This window comes from Myotis lucifugus, unplaced genomic scaffold (assembly GCF_000147115.1).
Source record: "Myotis lucifugus unplaced genomic scaffold, Myoluc2.0 scaffold_160, whole genome shotgun sequence".
NCBI classification, from domain to species: domain Eukaryota; kingdom Metazoa; phylum Chordata; class Mammalia; order Chiroptera; family Vespertilionidae; genus Myotis; species Myotis lucifugus.
The window spans coordinates 1,181,365-1,199,431 of NW_005871208.1; the positions used below are offsets into that span (position 1 = coordinate 1,181,365).

The 18,067-nt window shown below is 52.7% G+C and overlaps 1 protein-coding gene across 1 annotated transcript; it reads right to left on the reverse strand.

The window, feature by feature from the left end:
* Positions 1-8,858: 8,858 nt before the first annotated feature.
* On the reverse strand, positions 8,859-17,713 carry KRT71 (keratin 71). The gene is made up of 9 exons (XM_006095695.3): positions 17,203-17,713; positions 14,672-14,886; positions 13,925-13,985; positions 13,335-13,430; positions 12,814-12,978; positions 12,500-12,625; positions 11,037-11,257; positions 10,346-10,380; positions 8,859-9,550 (listed from the first exon to the last, which is right to left on the reverse strand). Exons 1-9 carry the CDS (start codon positions 17,647-17,649, stop codon positions 9,339-9,341), a joined length of 1,578 nt encoding a protein of 525 aa, XP_006095757.1. The 5' UTR covers positions 17,650-17,713; the 3' UTR covers positions 8,859-9,338.
* Positions 17,714-18,067: the final 354 nt, after the last annotated feature.

Below are 18,067 nucleotides of genomic sequence, written 5' to 3' on the forward strand. Positions count from 1 at the left end.
TAATTAGAAATATTAACTTGAAAAATTAACCTAGCCCATCTTCTGGCATACAGGACACACTCAATAGACAATAGTTATTATCATTATTCCCACCTTCCACGCTTCTCTCTGTACTTATTTCCAATCTCCTTGATGGGCTCAGCACTACCCCTCTGGCTGCTCCATCCTCCTGACCTTTGAACTAGAGCTTGGCCTCAGTGCCTAGTTCTGCTCTAACCTGTGTCCAAAATGTGGGTCCTGTATCCAGGAACACCCTTACACTTAGTCACAAGGGCCACTGCTCTGGTCCCACTTTAGCAGGCCCTGCTCTGGCCCCTTCCAGCTGCTCTCTCCCCACAGAGAAAGAATCTTCAGGGCTACAAGGGCAAGCACATCTGGATCCACACTCCCCTTCAGACCAGCTAAGACCCCAGAATTCCCTCCTCAGTCTTCACTCATCCCCAGCCTACTTGTCTAAGCTCTTGAGGTTATTTACATCTATTGAGTCTCTATGGTGGAAATGCTATGTGATCATGCCCCATTGCACATCTCTTTGCAAATCTAATCAATGACATCTTGTTGGTAACTCAAAATTATTATTGTAGGAGCATTTACACCAAAGGAATCACCAAACACTGCCAATCAGATCTTCATTTATTGTTTTGTTTATTGCCCAGAACCACACTTTCAATCATGGTTGCCACCAGCCCCGTGTGGCTACTGAGCACTTGAAATGTGGGCAGTTCAAATTTAGATATGTTGTAAATGTAAAATACACACTGGATTTCAAAGACTTAGCATGAAAAGTATATCATTAATAGTTTCATATTGATAACAGGTCTAGATTTAATTAAGTGATGGAGAAAATGTTACGAGGATTATACTTAAAAGTATGTGTGTCTGTAGCCATTATATTGTGAACAGGTAAAAAAACTGACAAAATACTTGTCCAGTATTTAAAAACTGCCATTTGATTTAGCAAAGAGGTGGCCACTCACTTCACTGCGGGACGAGTGAAGTTCCAACGTCCATCTTCACTGTTTCAATTCCAGCTTAATTGTTGGGACGGAAATATGGACCAGCGAGCGAGGTGGAGCTGGACTTGTTTGTCAGGTGTAACCATGAGCTGATTATGGGTATACGAGCTTAGCAAAGCTCGGCCAAAAGCATTTTATGAGACTCAGTGGTGTTACAGGGTTTACAACAAAGAGTCGTGAATATTTTATTATACTTTGTAAATTGTGAGCTATGTATATATCAGTACAACTTATAATAAACTTATGTACATACATATAAATATGTAATATGTGTGTATACATATTTACATCTTTGCATATGTATATGTGTGTGTTTATAATGAATATACACTTTTTTTTCAGAGAGCTGCTTACTAAGCATTTACCAGCACACACTGTCTCCAACCTTCCTGCTACCCCAGGGCACTCCCCAGGCCCTGGCCTTGGGGACACAGACAGACTGTCCCTCTCCATTCTTCACTTTCCAAAGCTGCAAAGCTCAGAGATGTAGAAAGAGGCCCCTCCACCTCCTCTCCTCCCTGCTCTTCAGTCCATTTCTCCTCTCACCCATCCTGGCTCAAACCCCAGTTTCCAGACGGCAGCCCTGAAAAGTCAATCACGGAGCCATGGAAATTCTACTCCCGGGCGTGGCACTGAGCCAGAGCCCTGCCTGCCTGCTCTTGCCCTGAGACCCTTGCAGCTAAAAGACAGTTTTGGCGGTGACTACTGGCACACCTGGCCCTCCGGGCTGTCAGGTGATCCTTCCCAGCCCCATGGAGGATAGGTCTGCAGTGAGACAGGGTGGTGAGTGAGCACAGAGAGGAGTGTGGTGGGGGTGAGCGGTGTTCAGAGCGCTGGGGACACAGCTCTGTAGGTTTCTTGTACCCACCCTCATCGAAAACCCCTCGGCAGCCTGGGGGCAGTTCTGTCCTGAATGCTGCACCAGAAAACAAGGCACTTCCCAGGCTCTGCCTACCAGGGTCCCCTGGAGGAAACTACTCTTCGACTGAGACTACTGAAAGGCTGGGCACTTGGGGAATCAAACTAGCACTCCTGTTTAAAGTAAACCACAAACTTAGCAACACATACATGTCAGGGGCAAGGCATGGCTTTAGGAGATTCCGGGGGTTTGGTTCAGGAAAAAAGTATAGGGCACAAGCTCCATTACGGTTGGGAGAGACTGAGAAGGAAGCCGTGGTGGGCTCAGAAGACCTGGGGGAGCTCCCTGGAGGAGGCAACGTTTTCAAAACATGAGCTCAAATACTTCAGTCTGGGATAGAAGATGAAGAAAGGAGGTGACAAGCACTCTTGCTGCTGGGAAATCAAATTAGGATCAGAGTCTCCAGTGAATCTCTAAAAATTACTCGCGGTTTCCTAGGTAGTTCTCATTGTCTCTAATAACAGTAATAACAATGATGACAATGTAATAATAGCTAACATTTATTATGTTCCCAGCATGTTATGTCTCAACCACAGCAATGCCAGGAGGTAGTTATTATTATTGTTATTATTCCCATTTTTGCAGAAAAGGAAACGAACAGGATAATGAACTTGCTGTAAGGCACAGCCCTGCCGGATGGAGTCTGGGATCAGAGTCCTCACTCTTCACCCCACATGGCATTGCCTCTGCAGGATCCCCATCAAGCCTTCATTCCGCAGTTCATGCCATTTTTCTGCAGGTTTCCCCTTCACTATCCCTTTCAGTGATTTTCTAAATGGTAAGCAATTGACTAGTGGTTTTATTCTCATTGTGTAAATGAGGACACAGATACAAAGAGGTTGCACAGTAAATGCTGAGACAGGAACTATGCACTAATCTGGAGCGAATGGAGGAAAATAAGTGTGGCTAAGTATTTTAATCTAAAGGACCAAACTTATTCTGACAGAGTATCTTTCCTTTGTGCCCTTCCTTGATAAAATGATGAAGGCAGTAGCTGGAAATTGTTGCTTTTCTAATGTCCTTTAAAAAAAATAGAAGACTGGAAGCCCTGACAACTGATTTGAAATCCTCTCCACATCCCACCCTATGGGCCCAGAGTCCTGGGCTTGCTCAGTGCTCACCGCACACCTCTCCCAGCTGGGGCATTTATCCTGGGGCACCTATGCTGCTGAGGAAATATAAAGGATGCTCAAAAGGTGGTGCCCACCTACCTCCCACCAAGTTGGGAAGATGCCCTCCATTCCTCCTGACCATGGACGAAGGGATCTCAGAGAGCACTGGGCCTGGGCTGACTTGCCAGCTGAGGGTGGCAGAAGGAATACCCCATATTTCTGGCTTAAGAGGGTGTGGTGTCCTTACCAACCCTCTATTTCAAACCTGCCTTAGCTTTTATGCAGCCCCTTTCCCTGATACTCTACCTTCTGGACTGGGGGAGAAAGTCAACAAGAATCTTCCCACAATCCACACTTGTCCCATCCATTCCTCAGGCAGTCAAAGCCATGATTCATCCACCTTTTATTTATTTATTTGCCATGGCAACCTCTCTCTTGATTTGGCTGTTTTCCAGGACCATTAAAATTCTATTCAAACCAGAAAACACTAGTTCCTAGAAGACACGTGTTTTCTACTGGTATTGAATCCCTGGGTCATCTAGGCTTCTGAATGATGTTGTGTGGCCTTGCCTTTGGTTTTAGGTGGCTTTTTCTCCCTCTTCCACCAGCACTGGCCATGGGCAGTGCTTACATTCCAGACTAAATGGGAGGAACAAGAAATTGCTAAGGCAGAGAAAGGAAGAGACTTGGACTTGAAAAACATCTTCTCTCATAGAGCTGGTGTTGTGACAAGGCCACCGTTGAATGAGGGCGCTTAGAGAACTGGGGTCAGGCTACATAACCTGAGAACCTCCACCCCTGAGAAGGCCGATGGGTGAATGAGGCAGGTAAGAAACAGTCTTTATCACTAGGCAAGGTAACACATACTCAGCAGGGAGTCCAGGTTCCGTGTAGCTGTAGGAGTGACAGTCAGGCAGAAAACAGAACTTTTCTAAGGCCAGGTTGTGACACATGAGGGCTCTGGGGTCTCCTCGGGAGGTCCTCATGAGAAGCAAAGACTCAAAGGTGGCTGCAGGCGTGGCTGGACTGGCCACCACACCAATGTCGAGAGAAAGAACCGTGCTGTCCATTAGGTGCTGTCCTGATGCCCCCACCACTAAGAGGAGAGGCTTCTATGACTGAACGGTGACAACAGGGCCATAGTCTCTGCAGGTAGCCTCTGGTAGGGAAACCTGAGATGGGTTACATGGCAACCACGGGGAAAGGGAACACAGCCCAGCGCCCAGGAATCGGAGACTTCAGCCTTCAGATGACGGAATATGATGGGTGGAAGTTCCGACAGATAATGGGCAGAGAGCCCTCAGGATGTCAGGGCAGGGTGGAAAGGCACAGCAGCTGGGTGGGCAGAGACAGGTGGTTCCCAGACCCAGAAGCAGGGTGGCAACGTGGAAAGAGTGTGGGCTTTGGAGAAAACGACCTCATGGAATCCTGGCTCCATGCACTGGCTCTTTGGTCCTGGGTTTAGTATGTTTCTGTCTTAGGAATAACAACATCCTCCTCAGAGAGGTGGCACAGGGGAGGTGCCATGGGTGACGTGCCCAATGCAGGGAGTCTCTGGTCCACAGGAGGTGCCCCATAAACAGCCGTTTCCATTCCTTCCCTTCAGACCCCGGATGGTACCTGGGCCTGGAGCTGGGAGAGGGAAATGGAGACGAAGAAAGGAGTTGAGCCTTAGTCACGGCCAAGAGGCCTCAGCCCCCTTGAGTGGACCCTTGGGTACCAATGTGGACCTACTGAAGCATAAGGTGCATTATAATAAGATCTTCAGAAGTGGGATATGCAAATAATAATTTGAGAAGTGTTGGTCTAGTGGTCAAACCACCCTTGCAACTCTTGAGTCCCCTGTAATACCCCTTAAGAGCTGTTGAGTCTGTTCTTGAACACCTCCAGCAATGATGAGCACCCTATCGCTTAAAGCGGCCCATTCCATCCTGATTTTAGTTTACACCAATCAGTTCTTCAGTGCAAGGTGTCCCACTTCACTTTCGTCCTCAGTTTCACTTCTCATCTCTTACTTTCACCCAACCATGGCTACAGGGACTCGGTACCTACAGTTAGCACCCCAGGAATACACCCCAATCCCAAATCCCATAGCAACTCACTCAGGTCAAGGGAGATCTCATTTCAGTGAATTTTCCTGCCCAGATTTTATTGATTTTATTAATCTTCCCGCCTGGTGTCTTTCCAGCCTAGATTGCAGGAGGCAGAGGAAGCCCAGCAGAGACTCTGGTCTTCTAGGACCTGGCCTAGGCCTCCTGCCTCTGGGTCATGTTCTCATGCGTGTGCCTCTCATGATGATGCAGCCAATCCAGGAGCGGCTTGTTGCCATGGGTAGGAACATGGATGTGTCTTGGGCCTCGGTCTGCAGTCTATCCCCTCCTGAAGGACCATGGGAAGCTCAGCCCCAGGCCAACAGGCCACTTTCCTGACACAGCAGCACGGGGAGCTCCCTGATTAGGGTGGCACTTCGTGCTTCAGATGCTTGCGAGCAGGCTTTGCCCTTCTGGTCCTCATGTTAGCTGGGTGTGGGGCTCCAGCAGGCATTGTAATGGCAAGTAGTGGCATGCAGGAGCCATGGGTTTGGAGTCAGAGGCCTGGGCTGGGCTCTGTTCGGGACCCTTCCTGAGGCTTGGCTTCAGCATAGGTGTGTGGGAACTGGGCATGAGGCTCAGCCTCTGCATGTGGTCCTGGGGGAAGAAGGAAGCAGCTGGGCAGCAGAGGAAACCAGGCTGTGCACAACTCAAGGGCCCCAAAGACCTGCGCTGTCTGGGAGAGACCAGGACGGGCCCAGCTGTAACTCACCCAGGGCAGCCCCAGTGATGCTCCTGAGAAGCTGGTCCCCTGCACAGCTCCTCCTCTGGGCCTCCAACTCCACCCTCCTGCTGAAGTCCTCCACACCCTGAGGGGAAGAATGGCCATGGGCATCATCCCCACTGTAGTGCGAACTTAAACTCCATTTCCTCCCTTGAATGTCTCCAGACAGCCTGCTCCTCCTGGGCTTCACGGAGCAAGGATTGAGTGGGAATGAGCCAAGTAGCTGCGCATGATACACTCTCTGGCTTCCCAGACAGCTGCCCTGCCTCCCCTCCCCTGCTGCCTCAGGCCCCACCTGCACTCCCTTCCCACCCCACTGAGTGCCACTGATCAAGATAAAAATGTGTTCAGCATTCCCTCTGCTCCTGAGACTACCCAACCTGCTCACCTCGGGGACACGACCTCCTCGCCCATGCTGAGCAGTGCCACAGAACTTTGGGGTCTGAGCCTGGCTCTGCCCCTGACAATCCAGGTGACCTTAGAAGAGACCCCTGCCCCTGCCTGGGTCTCAGCTCCTCCAGTGGTGAAATAGATAGAGCAGATCCTGCTGTGCAGCACAGAGGGCCCCACATCAGGGTATCAGGGCCGAGCGAGGAGTCACAGCAGCCCTGAGCCCCCTTCCACATCACTCTACAGTCGAGTTCCTCCTGGAACCCACCCAGCGGGAGACGCAGGCGGGGCGGCACCGCCAAGGACAGACTCCTGTCCCTGCACCCACTCTCCACCCAGCACCCTAAAGGGCAGGCAATGGACAGGGTACCTTTGGGATCGTCTCCATCCCAGGGTGGTTGTAGGGAGGCAGGGGATCTGAGTCTCAATGTTTTATCTGTGAAATGGCAATAGCAGTGTTCCCTCACCCCCAGTGCTGTGCTCAGTGGGTGTGCAGGTACCTGGTAAACTGTAAAGCGCCGGTAGGCACCAAGAGGGAGGCAATGTGTGTCACCACTCCCTCCAGGGTGGCCAGGGCAGGCATAGCTGACTGGTCCTGCCGTCCTTCCCCATGGATGTGGACACAGCCACAGGATCCTCAAGTTCACGCTCTTGGCCAGTGGTGCTCTGCTCTGGCTGCTTGCCAGAATCTCCTCGCTAACTTTCAAGACACCAGGGAATGCTTGGACCCCACCCCAGTGGCCTGCCTTAATTGGTGTAGGGAAGGGGCTCAGACATGAGAAAGCTGTAAAGTTCCCAGGTTATTTTTCAGCCTGGGTATAGAGCCTCTGCTCTTGGTAATCACAATCAAATGACCACGTTGCTGCATCTAGCATAGTAGCCACCCACCCTTCCTGCTGGTCGTTATCATTTGCCTCTTTCCCGAGGGCAGTGGTCGGCAAACTGCGGCTCGGCAAACCGCGGATCACGAGCCACATGTGGCTCTTTGGCCCCTTGAGTGTGGCTCTTCCACAAAATACCGGCTCTTCCACAAAATACCGACTTCTGCGCATGGGCCATGAAGTTTCAATCTGGAACCTGTCAAACTGAGAGCAGGAAGTCCCACTGTCTCCAACACCTCCATCTGCTGCTCGAGAACAGACTTGGGACAGGAAAACCCTGCCCACCTAGGAGACCCCTGTAAGCCCCGGGCACAAAGAGATGCGGGAGAGTTCTCCACTCCCTCCTTGGACCTGGGGATGAACCAGCAGCCTCCAGAGCAGCAGCCTTCATCCCCACACCTGTGAATCCAGCATTTCTTCTAAGCCTCTGACTGGAAAGTTCCTTCTGCTGTCCCACCTCAGTCCCTACTGCTGCAAAGGGAGAGAGGGGACAGAGGCAGCAGGTGTGTGTGGATCGTTTGCTGAGGATATGGCAGTGTCTCCACCTGGTTCTGAAAACACACACACACACACACACACACACACACACACGCATGCACCAGGCCTCCCCTTGTCTCCAGGAAAGCAAACTTGTTACTGAGTCTTGATCTACCCTCTTTCTTCCATCTGCACCTGCAGAATAGTGGTGTTTACTTCCAGGTTGAGAGCAGCCAGGAGATGCTGGCTGAAGGTCACCTTCCGGGTGGTCGGGGGTTGGAGCCTGGCTCAGTGACCTTGCCATAAGCCCCAGCCACCACTCTGAAGTTCTATCCGCCAACCCAGCCCACCCAGCCCTTTCTCCAATCTCTCCACCTCCTTCTTCAGAAGCCCCTAGGGCCCCAAGGATTTCCCGGCTGAAGTTTGTGGGCTCGTGCTGGCCACTGGGGAATCTGGCCACCTGTCCTCCTCACCTTCCTCCTCACCACAGGGCAGGACTGGCCACCACCATAGTGATTTCAGGGTGAACAGGTGTTTGAGGAGGTGCCAACTACAGTCACTGAAATTCACAGCCTGCCCGACCCCCAGCTCACTCCACCCCAGTTGAACCTCAGGTTCTAAAAACTTGTTTCCTGCCTTAACTTTCCAGCAGAGAGGCTCAGAGTGAGGGGCCCCCACCCACTCTACCCCCCAGGAGGCCAGGCCTCTGAGCAGAGAGGAAAGGGTTGAACAGATGCAGATTCCTGTCTGCCAAGCCCCCATCCTCCCTCCAGGGAAGACCCAGTTCTTAGAAAGAGGCCAGGTCCCTGTTAGGAGCAGGACCAATTCTGCCATTGGGCACAAACCAGGTGGCACACACCCTTCCCATGTGACTCCTTCTTCTCCAACAAACCCTCCCCCTCCTTCCAGACTCTGCGCCATGCTCCTCTCCCTGCAGCCAGCCCAGTGGTGTTCGCAGCCCCCCTGCCATGTCTGCTCTGGGAGGGGCTTCTGTTTCCACTCTACAGGGAAATCAACCTAGTGTGATATGTGTTCTGTGCGTCCCTATGTGTCTGTGGAGTGTGTGGGGCCTGCTCATGTGAGCATCCTAGGGGAGTCCATGTACACAGCGATCCTCAGAGAGACCACCATCAGATTGTGCTGTTTATTGAGGATGCAGTGGGAGGGCCTATGAGAAGAAAGAAGTGAACGGGCCTCCTCTTCTCTGCTTCTGGGCGCAGAGAGTGAAGAGAGACGCTGCACTGTGCTTGGTTTCATTCAGAATGAGTTGCGAGTCTGAGCGGGTTAGGTGGGGACTAGGCTTCTCGGTTGTTTGTCCTTTAGTCCTCCTTTTCTTGGACAGAGAGACAGCTCCTAGCGTAGTCAGGTTCCGGGATAAAGGTCCCAGTGTGAGAGGGGCCTTCGTCTGAGATCCAGGGCCCAGACAGAGTAGTTGGAGGCTGAGCCAGAGCCCGGAACCAGGGTCTGAGCTGACAGCATGGCTGGGGGACCACAGCCAAGGATGCCAGGCGTGTGCAGGGAGGAATTTCACAGGGTTAGTCGTCCACACCTGTCCAGGCTCCGGAAGACTCAGGTTGGGAGAAGTGAGGTGGCCAAGGCCAGAGCCTGGGGTACAAGAGCAGGGCCAGCAGGGTGGGGGCGGGGCTGACAGTGGGCTGGGCAGAGCACGTGTGGGAGCCAGAGCCCCTGCTGGGGACACAGGGGTGGCAGGAGGGCATGGCAGCCCTCTCTACCGACTGGCTTTCTTGGAGGGGGCGCTCAGGCTGGAGCCCTTTCCCAGGGTATCCTTGTAGTCACTGGTGCTGCCCCTGCTCCGGGCATCCCCGCCACGGACGCTGCACACTCCAGAGATACAGCTGCCGCTGCTGGCCACGTAGCCGCCACTGACGGAGCTGGGCCGGAAGCCATAGCCACTGCTGCCACTGGTGCTGCTGATGATGGCTGCAGGGGAAGAGCCGGTCAGCACCCCTCAGCCAGAGCTGGGGGCTCCTCTTGGAGCAGTGGGTTGGGTGGGGGCTCTAATCACAGCTGACCCTGTCCCGGGGTGGGGGGGGATTTCCCGAGACAGCTTCGCCCATTTCCTGCCCTTGGCTTGCCCAGCTTATATCCACTCTGGCTGCTTCTTAACTCTCAGAAGCCCATATTTTTGGTCCCGGCACCAATGTATCCACCTGTCACTCTGGACACTACCCTCTGCCCTTTCTATTAACCTTTTCCGCTAAATTTCCCATCCCCCAACCTCCCCTCTCTGCTAACTGTCCCACGGATGGACTCTTCCAGAAGCTCTAGTTTAACACTCTTAGCCCCACTGAGAAAGAAACCTAGAGATCTAGCACTGTCGGCTGGACCTCCAAGGCCCCCCTTCACTAATTCCAGCCGCTCTAAGTCCCTAGCCTAGGTCTGATCACAACTTGCAGACGTGGCTCCCCAAGCCTCACCTACACCCATATTCATTTTTTGCAACATGTCCTTTGTTTCCCCATCCCAGTGGCATGTCTCCCTGTTCCTAGCTGCCAGCCCCTGGGAACAGTAGATGGAGTGATAAGGAGGAAGGAACCCTGGGCTGGGAGTCAGGAGGCCTGGTTTCTGACCATGCCTCTGCTATCTGGCTCTGTGATCTCAGGCAAAGGTTTTCCCTCTCTGAGTCTCAGATTGCTCATCAACACACAGGTGTGACTAAGCCCCTTTCCGGTCTGCAGATTCTGCAATTTTAGGTCCAAACATACAAGTACTTACAGATGCTGACAGGGGAAGGATATTCTCCTGACATCCTGTTAGGGAGAGAAATAAAATGAGAGCACGCAATCATGCAACCCACGATCTATTAACCTCAGAGCAAGTGCCTCCACTAGCCTGATGTGGGTTTCTAAGCCCTATGGGCACCTATGGAAATTCCAGGTCTTCTTTGGCACAAGCAGAGCCTGAGAAGTTGGGGAGCTGTCCCTTAATATTTGTGGTAACCAGGCAGCAACCCCAGTCAAAAAATAGTTCGTGTGAGGTGCACACGTGGGGGTGGTATGCACACTTCCCAGGGGCCAGGCCTAGGCACTGAGCCTTTCTGTCTCCCAAGAACATTGGGGAAACCAGAATGGAACATCTTCCACAAGCTCATCTTGTACCTGGACAGGTAAGGAGCATGAAACAAGAAGACTTAACATAGCAGTGAGGGTTTTTTTTGTTAGGGAGCAGGGGGAGTACACCCAGAGAGGTTGTGAGGGTTGAATGAGTTCATCCACATAGCACAGTGCCTGGTATGAAGTAAATACTCACGCCCATGTAGGGATTGTTAATAACTACTACTATTATAACTATTCGGTCATCACCGCCCCTTCACTCCCCAAGAACTCATCTTTTCTGGGTTAGGATGTGTTAGGCTTTCTCCTGAGGTCCCCCCCAAACCCTTTCCTGCCGAGCACGCCCCCCTCACCGGCACTCCTCGCTCTCCAGCAGCTTGCGGTAGGTGGCGATCTCCATGTCCAGGGCCAGCTTCAGGCTCATGAGCTCCTGGTACTCGCGCAGCATCCGGGCCAGCTCCTCCTTGCCCTGGTGCAGGGCAGCCTCCAGCTCGTCCAACTTGGCCCGGGCATCTTTCAGGGCATTGTCCCCTCGCTGCTCGGCATCGGCGATGGCCGTCTCCAGGTTGGAAGCCTAAATAGGGAATTGGAGATGTTGGAAAACTGAAAGGGGTCATTGGAGGTACTTACATGCAAATACCACTCATTCTTTGAGATTCCGAGCAGAGATGCCCACCTCCAGCCTTCACACCTCTTGCTCCTCTTCTAGGCTGGGCCCCTTCTGGCATCAGCAAGTCCTTCCTTAGCTCTATCTCCACTCCCCTGTGTTTAGACGTTGGTGGTGATAACAAATAGAGTGACTCCTGCCCTCCTGAGATGATGGCTAATTCACCACCACTTCAGTGAATGCAAAGACATTTACTTGGCCAAGGATACAAAATGAGTGAGAGTCACATTGGCTTTCTGCTCTTGAGTTGTTTAAAGTCTGGGAAGAGAGATCACTGGAATATGGTATTACAGCTACAATGACGGTGCCTGACCAGGTACGTGGGGCCACAGTGAGGGGACAGGGAAGGATTCTCCAGGACCTACTCCTATTTCCCAAGTGCTTACCATCTGTCTGGCACAACACTCAGCCCTTTATCTGCTTTTTATACACCTAAACTTATCTAGTCCTTATAACACCCTGTACAGTGAGGACAAGTGACTTGCCTAATGTCTCAGAGCTACTAAGTGTTAAAGCTTGTCAGAGAGTGGAAAGAGCATTGGACTAGGAGTCAGGAGACCTTGGTTCAGATCACAGCTCTGCCGCTTACCAGCTGTGTAACCCACTTAACCTCTCTGAGCCTCAGTTTCCTCATCTGAGCCTTTGTGAGGATTTAATGTGATACAATTATAGGAACTGTGGCTATTGTTATTATATACCTGCACCTTGTCTTGCCATCTACTAAAGCAGTGGCTGCAGCCTATATGTCAGGCACCGTACTAGATGCTGGAAAAACAATAGGGAACAAAGCAGCCAGCTCCCTGCCTCCTTCAGTCCAGTGGAAGAAGAGATGGGCAGGTGCAATTACAGAAGTGTGACAAGTTCAGGCAAAGCACCGGTGCCAAGAGAGCACATTGATTGGGACAGGGGGACAGGGCACCTGGCACCACACTCAGCCTGTGGGATGAGAGAATGCTTCCTGGGGCAGGGGGTTCCAAACCAGAGGTCCTTGGCTGAGTAGGTACTGAGATACCCCGGGGATGTCTGCTCTAAATGTTTGAGGCAGCGACCTCATGGGTGGAGATTTTGGGAAGTTGCCATCCTCAGCCAACTCATCTCCCCTCCAATTGTGCCCACCTGCCCCAAGCCACAGGCAACCTGACCCCTCACCTGCTTCTTCACATTCTCAATCTCTGAGCGGATCCTCTGGATGAGCCGGGTGAGCTCCGAGATTTCATTCTTGGTGTTTTTCAGATCGTCCCCATGCCGACCAGCTGCCAGCTGCAGTTCCTGGAACTGGGGACCCCAGAGCACAGAGCCAAGGATGAGCATGGTAAACACGGTGTGGGAGCACCTGATGTCTCAGGTTGGTGATGTCACGGGGCAGGGCACACTGGACACTTGACTGGACACTGCCTCTGTTCTGGGAATGATCAGACCCAGCCCTCATACTTGCTGAGGCTGCCCTCTCAGGCCCAGCTCACCTTGGTCTGGTACAGGGCCTCGGCTTCGGCCTTGCTCTTGTGGGCAATCTCCTCGTACTGGGCCCGAACCTCGTCTATGATGCTGTCCAGGTTCAGGTCCCGGTTGTTGTCCATGGACAGGATGACAGACATGTCACTGATGTGGGACTGGATCTGAGTGATCTCCTGCAGGGAAACAAGGATAGTCTCAGGACTTGACTGTCAAAGGCCGAAACCTTCCCCAAGGAAGGTGAGCAAATCCTGGTGATGTCAAACATGAGGTTCCCAACCGAGGCTGCTGCTCCCTGGGCTTGGCAAGTTCCCTCTGGGCCCCAGATTCCTGACACCATGGAGCCAGGGCTGGGTCCATTTCCTTCCCACCCAGAGGTGGAGATTGAGGAGCCTCTCAGGGTCAAGGTGGGAGGTGAATGACTAACCGGGGAAACTCCTTGAGAGTGAGGGCTCCATGATCTCCCAGCCCCCAGAATAGAGTTTTACCCACTGGCTGCCCTCAGAGGGGTGGAGTGGAGAGACAGACTTACGGCTTCAAAGAGACACTTGAAGAACTTGATCTCCTGGTCCATGGAGTCCACTTTGGCCTGCAGCTCCACCTTATTGGCATAAGCTGCGTCCACGTCCTGAAAGATGCCCCAGCCATCCCCTGGTCACTGCCAGTGCACCCGAGGAGGCAACAGCTGCCCCAGCCTGGGTGCCCTGCACAGGTGAGTGGCCCCCCCTCTTCTCCTTGAGGGGCCCATGGAAAAGGAGAGGAAGGAGCATCCTGAAACTCTGCCCCATCAGCAGGGATGGGGACCCCTAAAGGAAGGAGGCCCCAGCCAGGCTGTTGTCAGTCATCTCTGTGATGTATGAGCAGACCCTGAGGCTGCAGGGGGAACCTGTGTGTCACCCTCGGCTGCTCTTCACTATGGACAGACCCATCCATAGGAAACATCAGGAAGGCCATCCTCCTCCTGCCTTTGTGTTCTCTCTTCTGAGTAGTTTTTCATCGCGGTTCCCTGCCTTCACCTCACTGTTTCTGAATCAGCTCACTTCCTCTGAGAGCAGAGCACACTGCAGGCTCAGCATCTCCAGGTTCCAGGCAGCCTGGACTCAGGGCCTGCCTCCCCCTCACCTTCTTGAGCAGCACAAACTCGTTCTCTGCAGCTGTCCGCCTGTTGATTTCTTCCTCATACCTGCGGAAATGCCAGGGCGGGGTTGGTTAATACGTCTCACTGAGAAACCTCATTTGCCCAGGGAAGACCCTGAATGAGGAGTAGTGTGCCTGTCAGAGGGCACAGGTGCTGAGGGGCTGTGGAGTACTGGGCCAGGGGGGCCAGCCAGGCAAGGAAGGCTTCCTGAGGGAGGAGACCTGGTAACCAAGTTTGTAAGGAGACTGTTAAAGGTTCAGCTTCAAAAATGAAAAAGAACATGTAGAGTGAATGTCCTGTGGGAAATCTCAGAGGAAGCAAGAAGCAATCTGCTCCCTCGACATTTGAATGGGAGTGTTTCTGGAGTTACTCTTCATAGCAGTTCTGGGAGGTTGATGGGCTTAAACGCCTTTTACCAATGAGGACACAGAAGCTTGGGGAAACATAGTGGTTACCCAAGGTTTCCCTCACCCTAGAGCCTGAGTTAATCCTCTGACCACTGTCCAACTAACTAAGCTGGACATTTGTCCCAAGTGTCAGGCCAGAGGCTGGAGGGACAGAGAGCAAGTTCTGGAGTTTTGTTCCGGAGGGTGATTCTGCTACATGTGACAATGACACTGCCCCCCACCTCCAAAAACTTTAAGCTGGGGTAGCTGCCGGGGCCCCAAGGGCAGGATGTGTTCAGAGGGACAGGGCAGCTGTCGAGCTGCAGGGGGCCCCTTCTCGCTCACCTCTTCTTGTAGTCCTCCACCACGTCCCGCACGTTCCTCAGCTCTGAGTCCAGCCTCACCCTGTCCCCCGACAGCGTCTCCAGCTGCTTCCGCAGGTTGCTGATGTAGCCCTCCAGGATGGGCTCCAGGTTGTTCTTGCAGTTGTTCAGGTCCAGCTGCTGTAGCAGCTCCCACTTGGTCTCCAGCACCTGGTTCTGCTGCTCCAGGAACCGCACCTGGAACCCAAAGCCCAGAAACTGTTGAGCCCCCACAGAAACAGTCACACCTGTCGCTCACAGGGCACTGCGCAAAGCTCTCTAGCCCTCACAACAGCTGCATGAGGTGGGCGAGTCCTTAACCGTATTAAATGGAGAGGAAACTGAGGCGTAGAGAAGTTTAGTCTCTTTCCCAGATCTGATGGTTTAATAAGTGGTAGGGCCAGGACTAAACCCAGACATGGGTCCCATAACTCATGCATCCAGTCGCTCAGAACCCACTGTGGCCAAGTCAGCCCAGGACAGGGATGTGCCTGAAGGTGCCAGGACAGAGTCAGCCTGGGTCCATCTTTGGGAAGGTTGACCTCTCTGAAGATTGGTCCGCTGTTCATTTTATAACACATCAAGCTCAGCGAGGCTCAGTGGCCCAAGAGCTTCAGTTATTCTAAACTCCTGAGAGGCCCCAGCTCTACTGGGCTCACGGCTGCTTCCTCCTCCCCTTGTCCTGCTCCTCAGAACCATTTTCTCAATGGACAGAAGGGGCTCCTGCTGCCACCATGGCCACACTGGGCCAGGGCCCTAACCAGAGGGGGTGGATCTGCATATGCCTCTCTTATTTGGTTTGGGGTGGGGAGGAGGAGCACTACTCTTTAAATGAGGTTGAATCCCTAAAGTCAGAAACACAGGACCTTGAGAAACAGTCTGGGACTCAATGTTGGGATGGGTTAGCCACCAAACAGCTTGCCTCCAGCAGGTCAGCCAGCATTTGGTTTGGTCTAACTGTTAGAGTCTAACCAGTCCTGACTTTTTCATGTATATCCATAAGGCCAAGCATTAACCACAGAGTAAGCCCTACACCTAGGACACCACAATACATATCTGGACCACACACTGGACACCCCTGGATCTCTGAGAGGGTGTACTACCTTCTCTGATTGTATTCTTCTGGAGACTAAAATGGTTTGGGAGCTGCCCAGGCCTTTGAGCCTGCTTTCCTCTCACCCCAGTCAGACCACCTTTGTTCATAGAAGTGACTGTCTTTGTGTTTGTCTTTCTTCCCATTTCTCCAGACTTCATCCTTTAATGGTATTTGACCAGCCCAGCCAATGTTCAGTTCACTCCCATCCCCATCCCCCACCTTGATCTTCCAAATGACTTAGAGAAGTAAGAAGCCACAGCAGTGGTATTGGCCCCTTAGGTGAGAAGGGGCAGCAGGGAATCCTCCCTTGAGCAGGAGATGAGAGTTGCAAGGAGTTGGGGGTTCGAGGGTGCAGCTATGCTTTGGTGGCTATTAACCGTCTCAACCACTGGCTTTGTCCTGGGCTGACCTGTCCTTAGTGTGTTACTGTGATGTAGCCATCATGGCCCTCAAGTCCCTAGTACTTGGTTTGGAAGCAGGAGGCTGAGTGTCCAACCTCACCTTCTCTCCCTCAGATGACCTTGGGCATGGCATTCATTTCCATGCTTTTGCTGACTTATAAAATGGGAGCAATACTCTCTTATCTACCGAAAGTCAGGGGCCTGTCTAGACTGGATGATCCCTTGAGGTCTCTTCCAGCCCTTTGATGCTCTCCTTCCCCTAGCTCTCTGGAGATTAAAATGATAGTAACAATAGCAACCACTGGGAGTATTTAGTATGTGTCAGGCATTGTGCCAAGATCTTCCCGTGCATTTTCTTTTATAAACCTGACAATGACCCCAAAAGGTAAGTATTATCTCCATTGTAGAGACGAGAAAACAGAGGCACCGACAGGATAAACAACTTTCCCCAAGCACACAGCTGGTAAGTGATGGGGCAGGGTGGAAGCCAGGTCTGACTTCCCCAGCGCACTATTCTGCCTCGAGAAAGGCCTCAGCCGACTGAAACATATGCCCTGAGCAGAGCCACCGGGAATGACCAGCCCTGATGCTCCTGAGCCATCAGTCAAATGACTAGTGCACGAGATCAGCTGGCTATGGATGGGAGGCCAGCTTCCCTGGTTACTCTGGGGCAGATTCCTTCTCCCTGGGGTCATTTTCTGCACACAATCTGCATAGACCCAGGCTTAGCAATGGTCCCAATCTAGCCCTTGAGAGTAAGAAGCAGGATTATTCTCTTGGGCTCTCCTGCCACTAGCCCTGATAAGCCCCTGCCAGTAGAGATTGACCTGCCTCTGTCTTTTCTAGGAAAAGACTACACAAGGAACCGTACACAAGTCACACTGATGTTAGAAAATACCTGTCTTGTCCACAGTAAGTCCCTCTTCATCCTTAACTTCAGTTTCTCATGCTGTAACAAAAGCTCACATCCCAAGAAGAGACACTGCCTACAGATTCCCCAGGTCCTAGCAGACCCACCTTGTCGATGAAGGAGGCAAACTTGTTGTTCAGCACCTTGATCTGCTCCCGCTCCTGGGCACGCACTTTCTGGATCTCGGGGTCCAGCTCCACATTGAGGGGGGCCAGGAGGCTCTCATTGACAGTGACCTGGTGGATGCCTCCAGGCGGGCACACAGTTGGGCACACAGGTCCCAAGACCACACTGCCAAACATGCTGCCAGCAAAACCGCTGGCCCGGCCCCGGCCAAATCCATAACCTCCACTCTTCCCGCTGCCACTGGCCATGTTGAAGGAGATGCCCCGGGAGCCGCCCAGGCTGTAGAGGCTCCGACTCCCAAAGCCCCCGCTGAGCCCTTTGCCCCCTGCCCGGAAGGAGGGCGAGCTGCCCCCAGAGAGCACAGCGGAGCAGCCGCTGAAGCCCCCCTTGGTGGCAGCTCCCGACTTGCAGGTGAACTGGCGGCTCATGCTGCTGGTGGAGGCGGAACTCAGACTCAGGAGGGAGGAAGGCAAAATCCCACACGGGTTCCACAGGTTGCTGCGAGGACCGACAGGTGCCCTTCCTTATATGTGCTTGGCACTGGGGCTTGTGGATGGGCAGTGAAGAGCTTAATTCGTGGGTTTGGCGTGCCTGGGAGCAAGAAGTCATTTTCTCTATGCTGAGCTAGAGACCAAGCCCTCCCCACCTCTGAGACAACATGAAACCTTCAAAGTGCTGGGCTTGCAAGCCTTGCTCATGTAATTTGGGTCTTATCTAATTAACCTGTTGTCATAGGGCAATTTGCCGCAGGCCCAGCCTCTCCAGGGGGATGTCGCTGGCCCTTCATCCCTATCCTGATTCTCTGGGTTGTGGGCTTCCTCTTGGGGGCTCAGGAGGGTGGGAGGA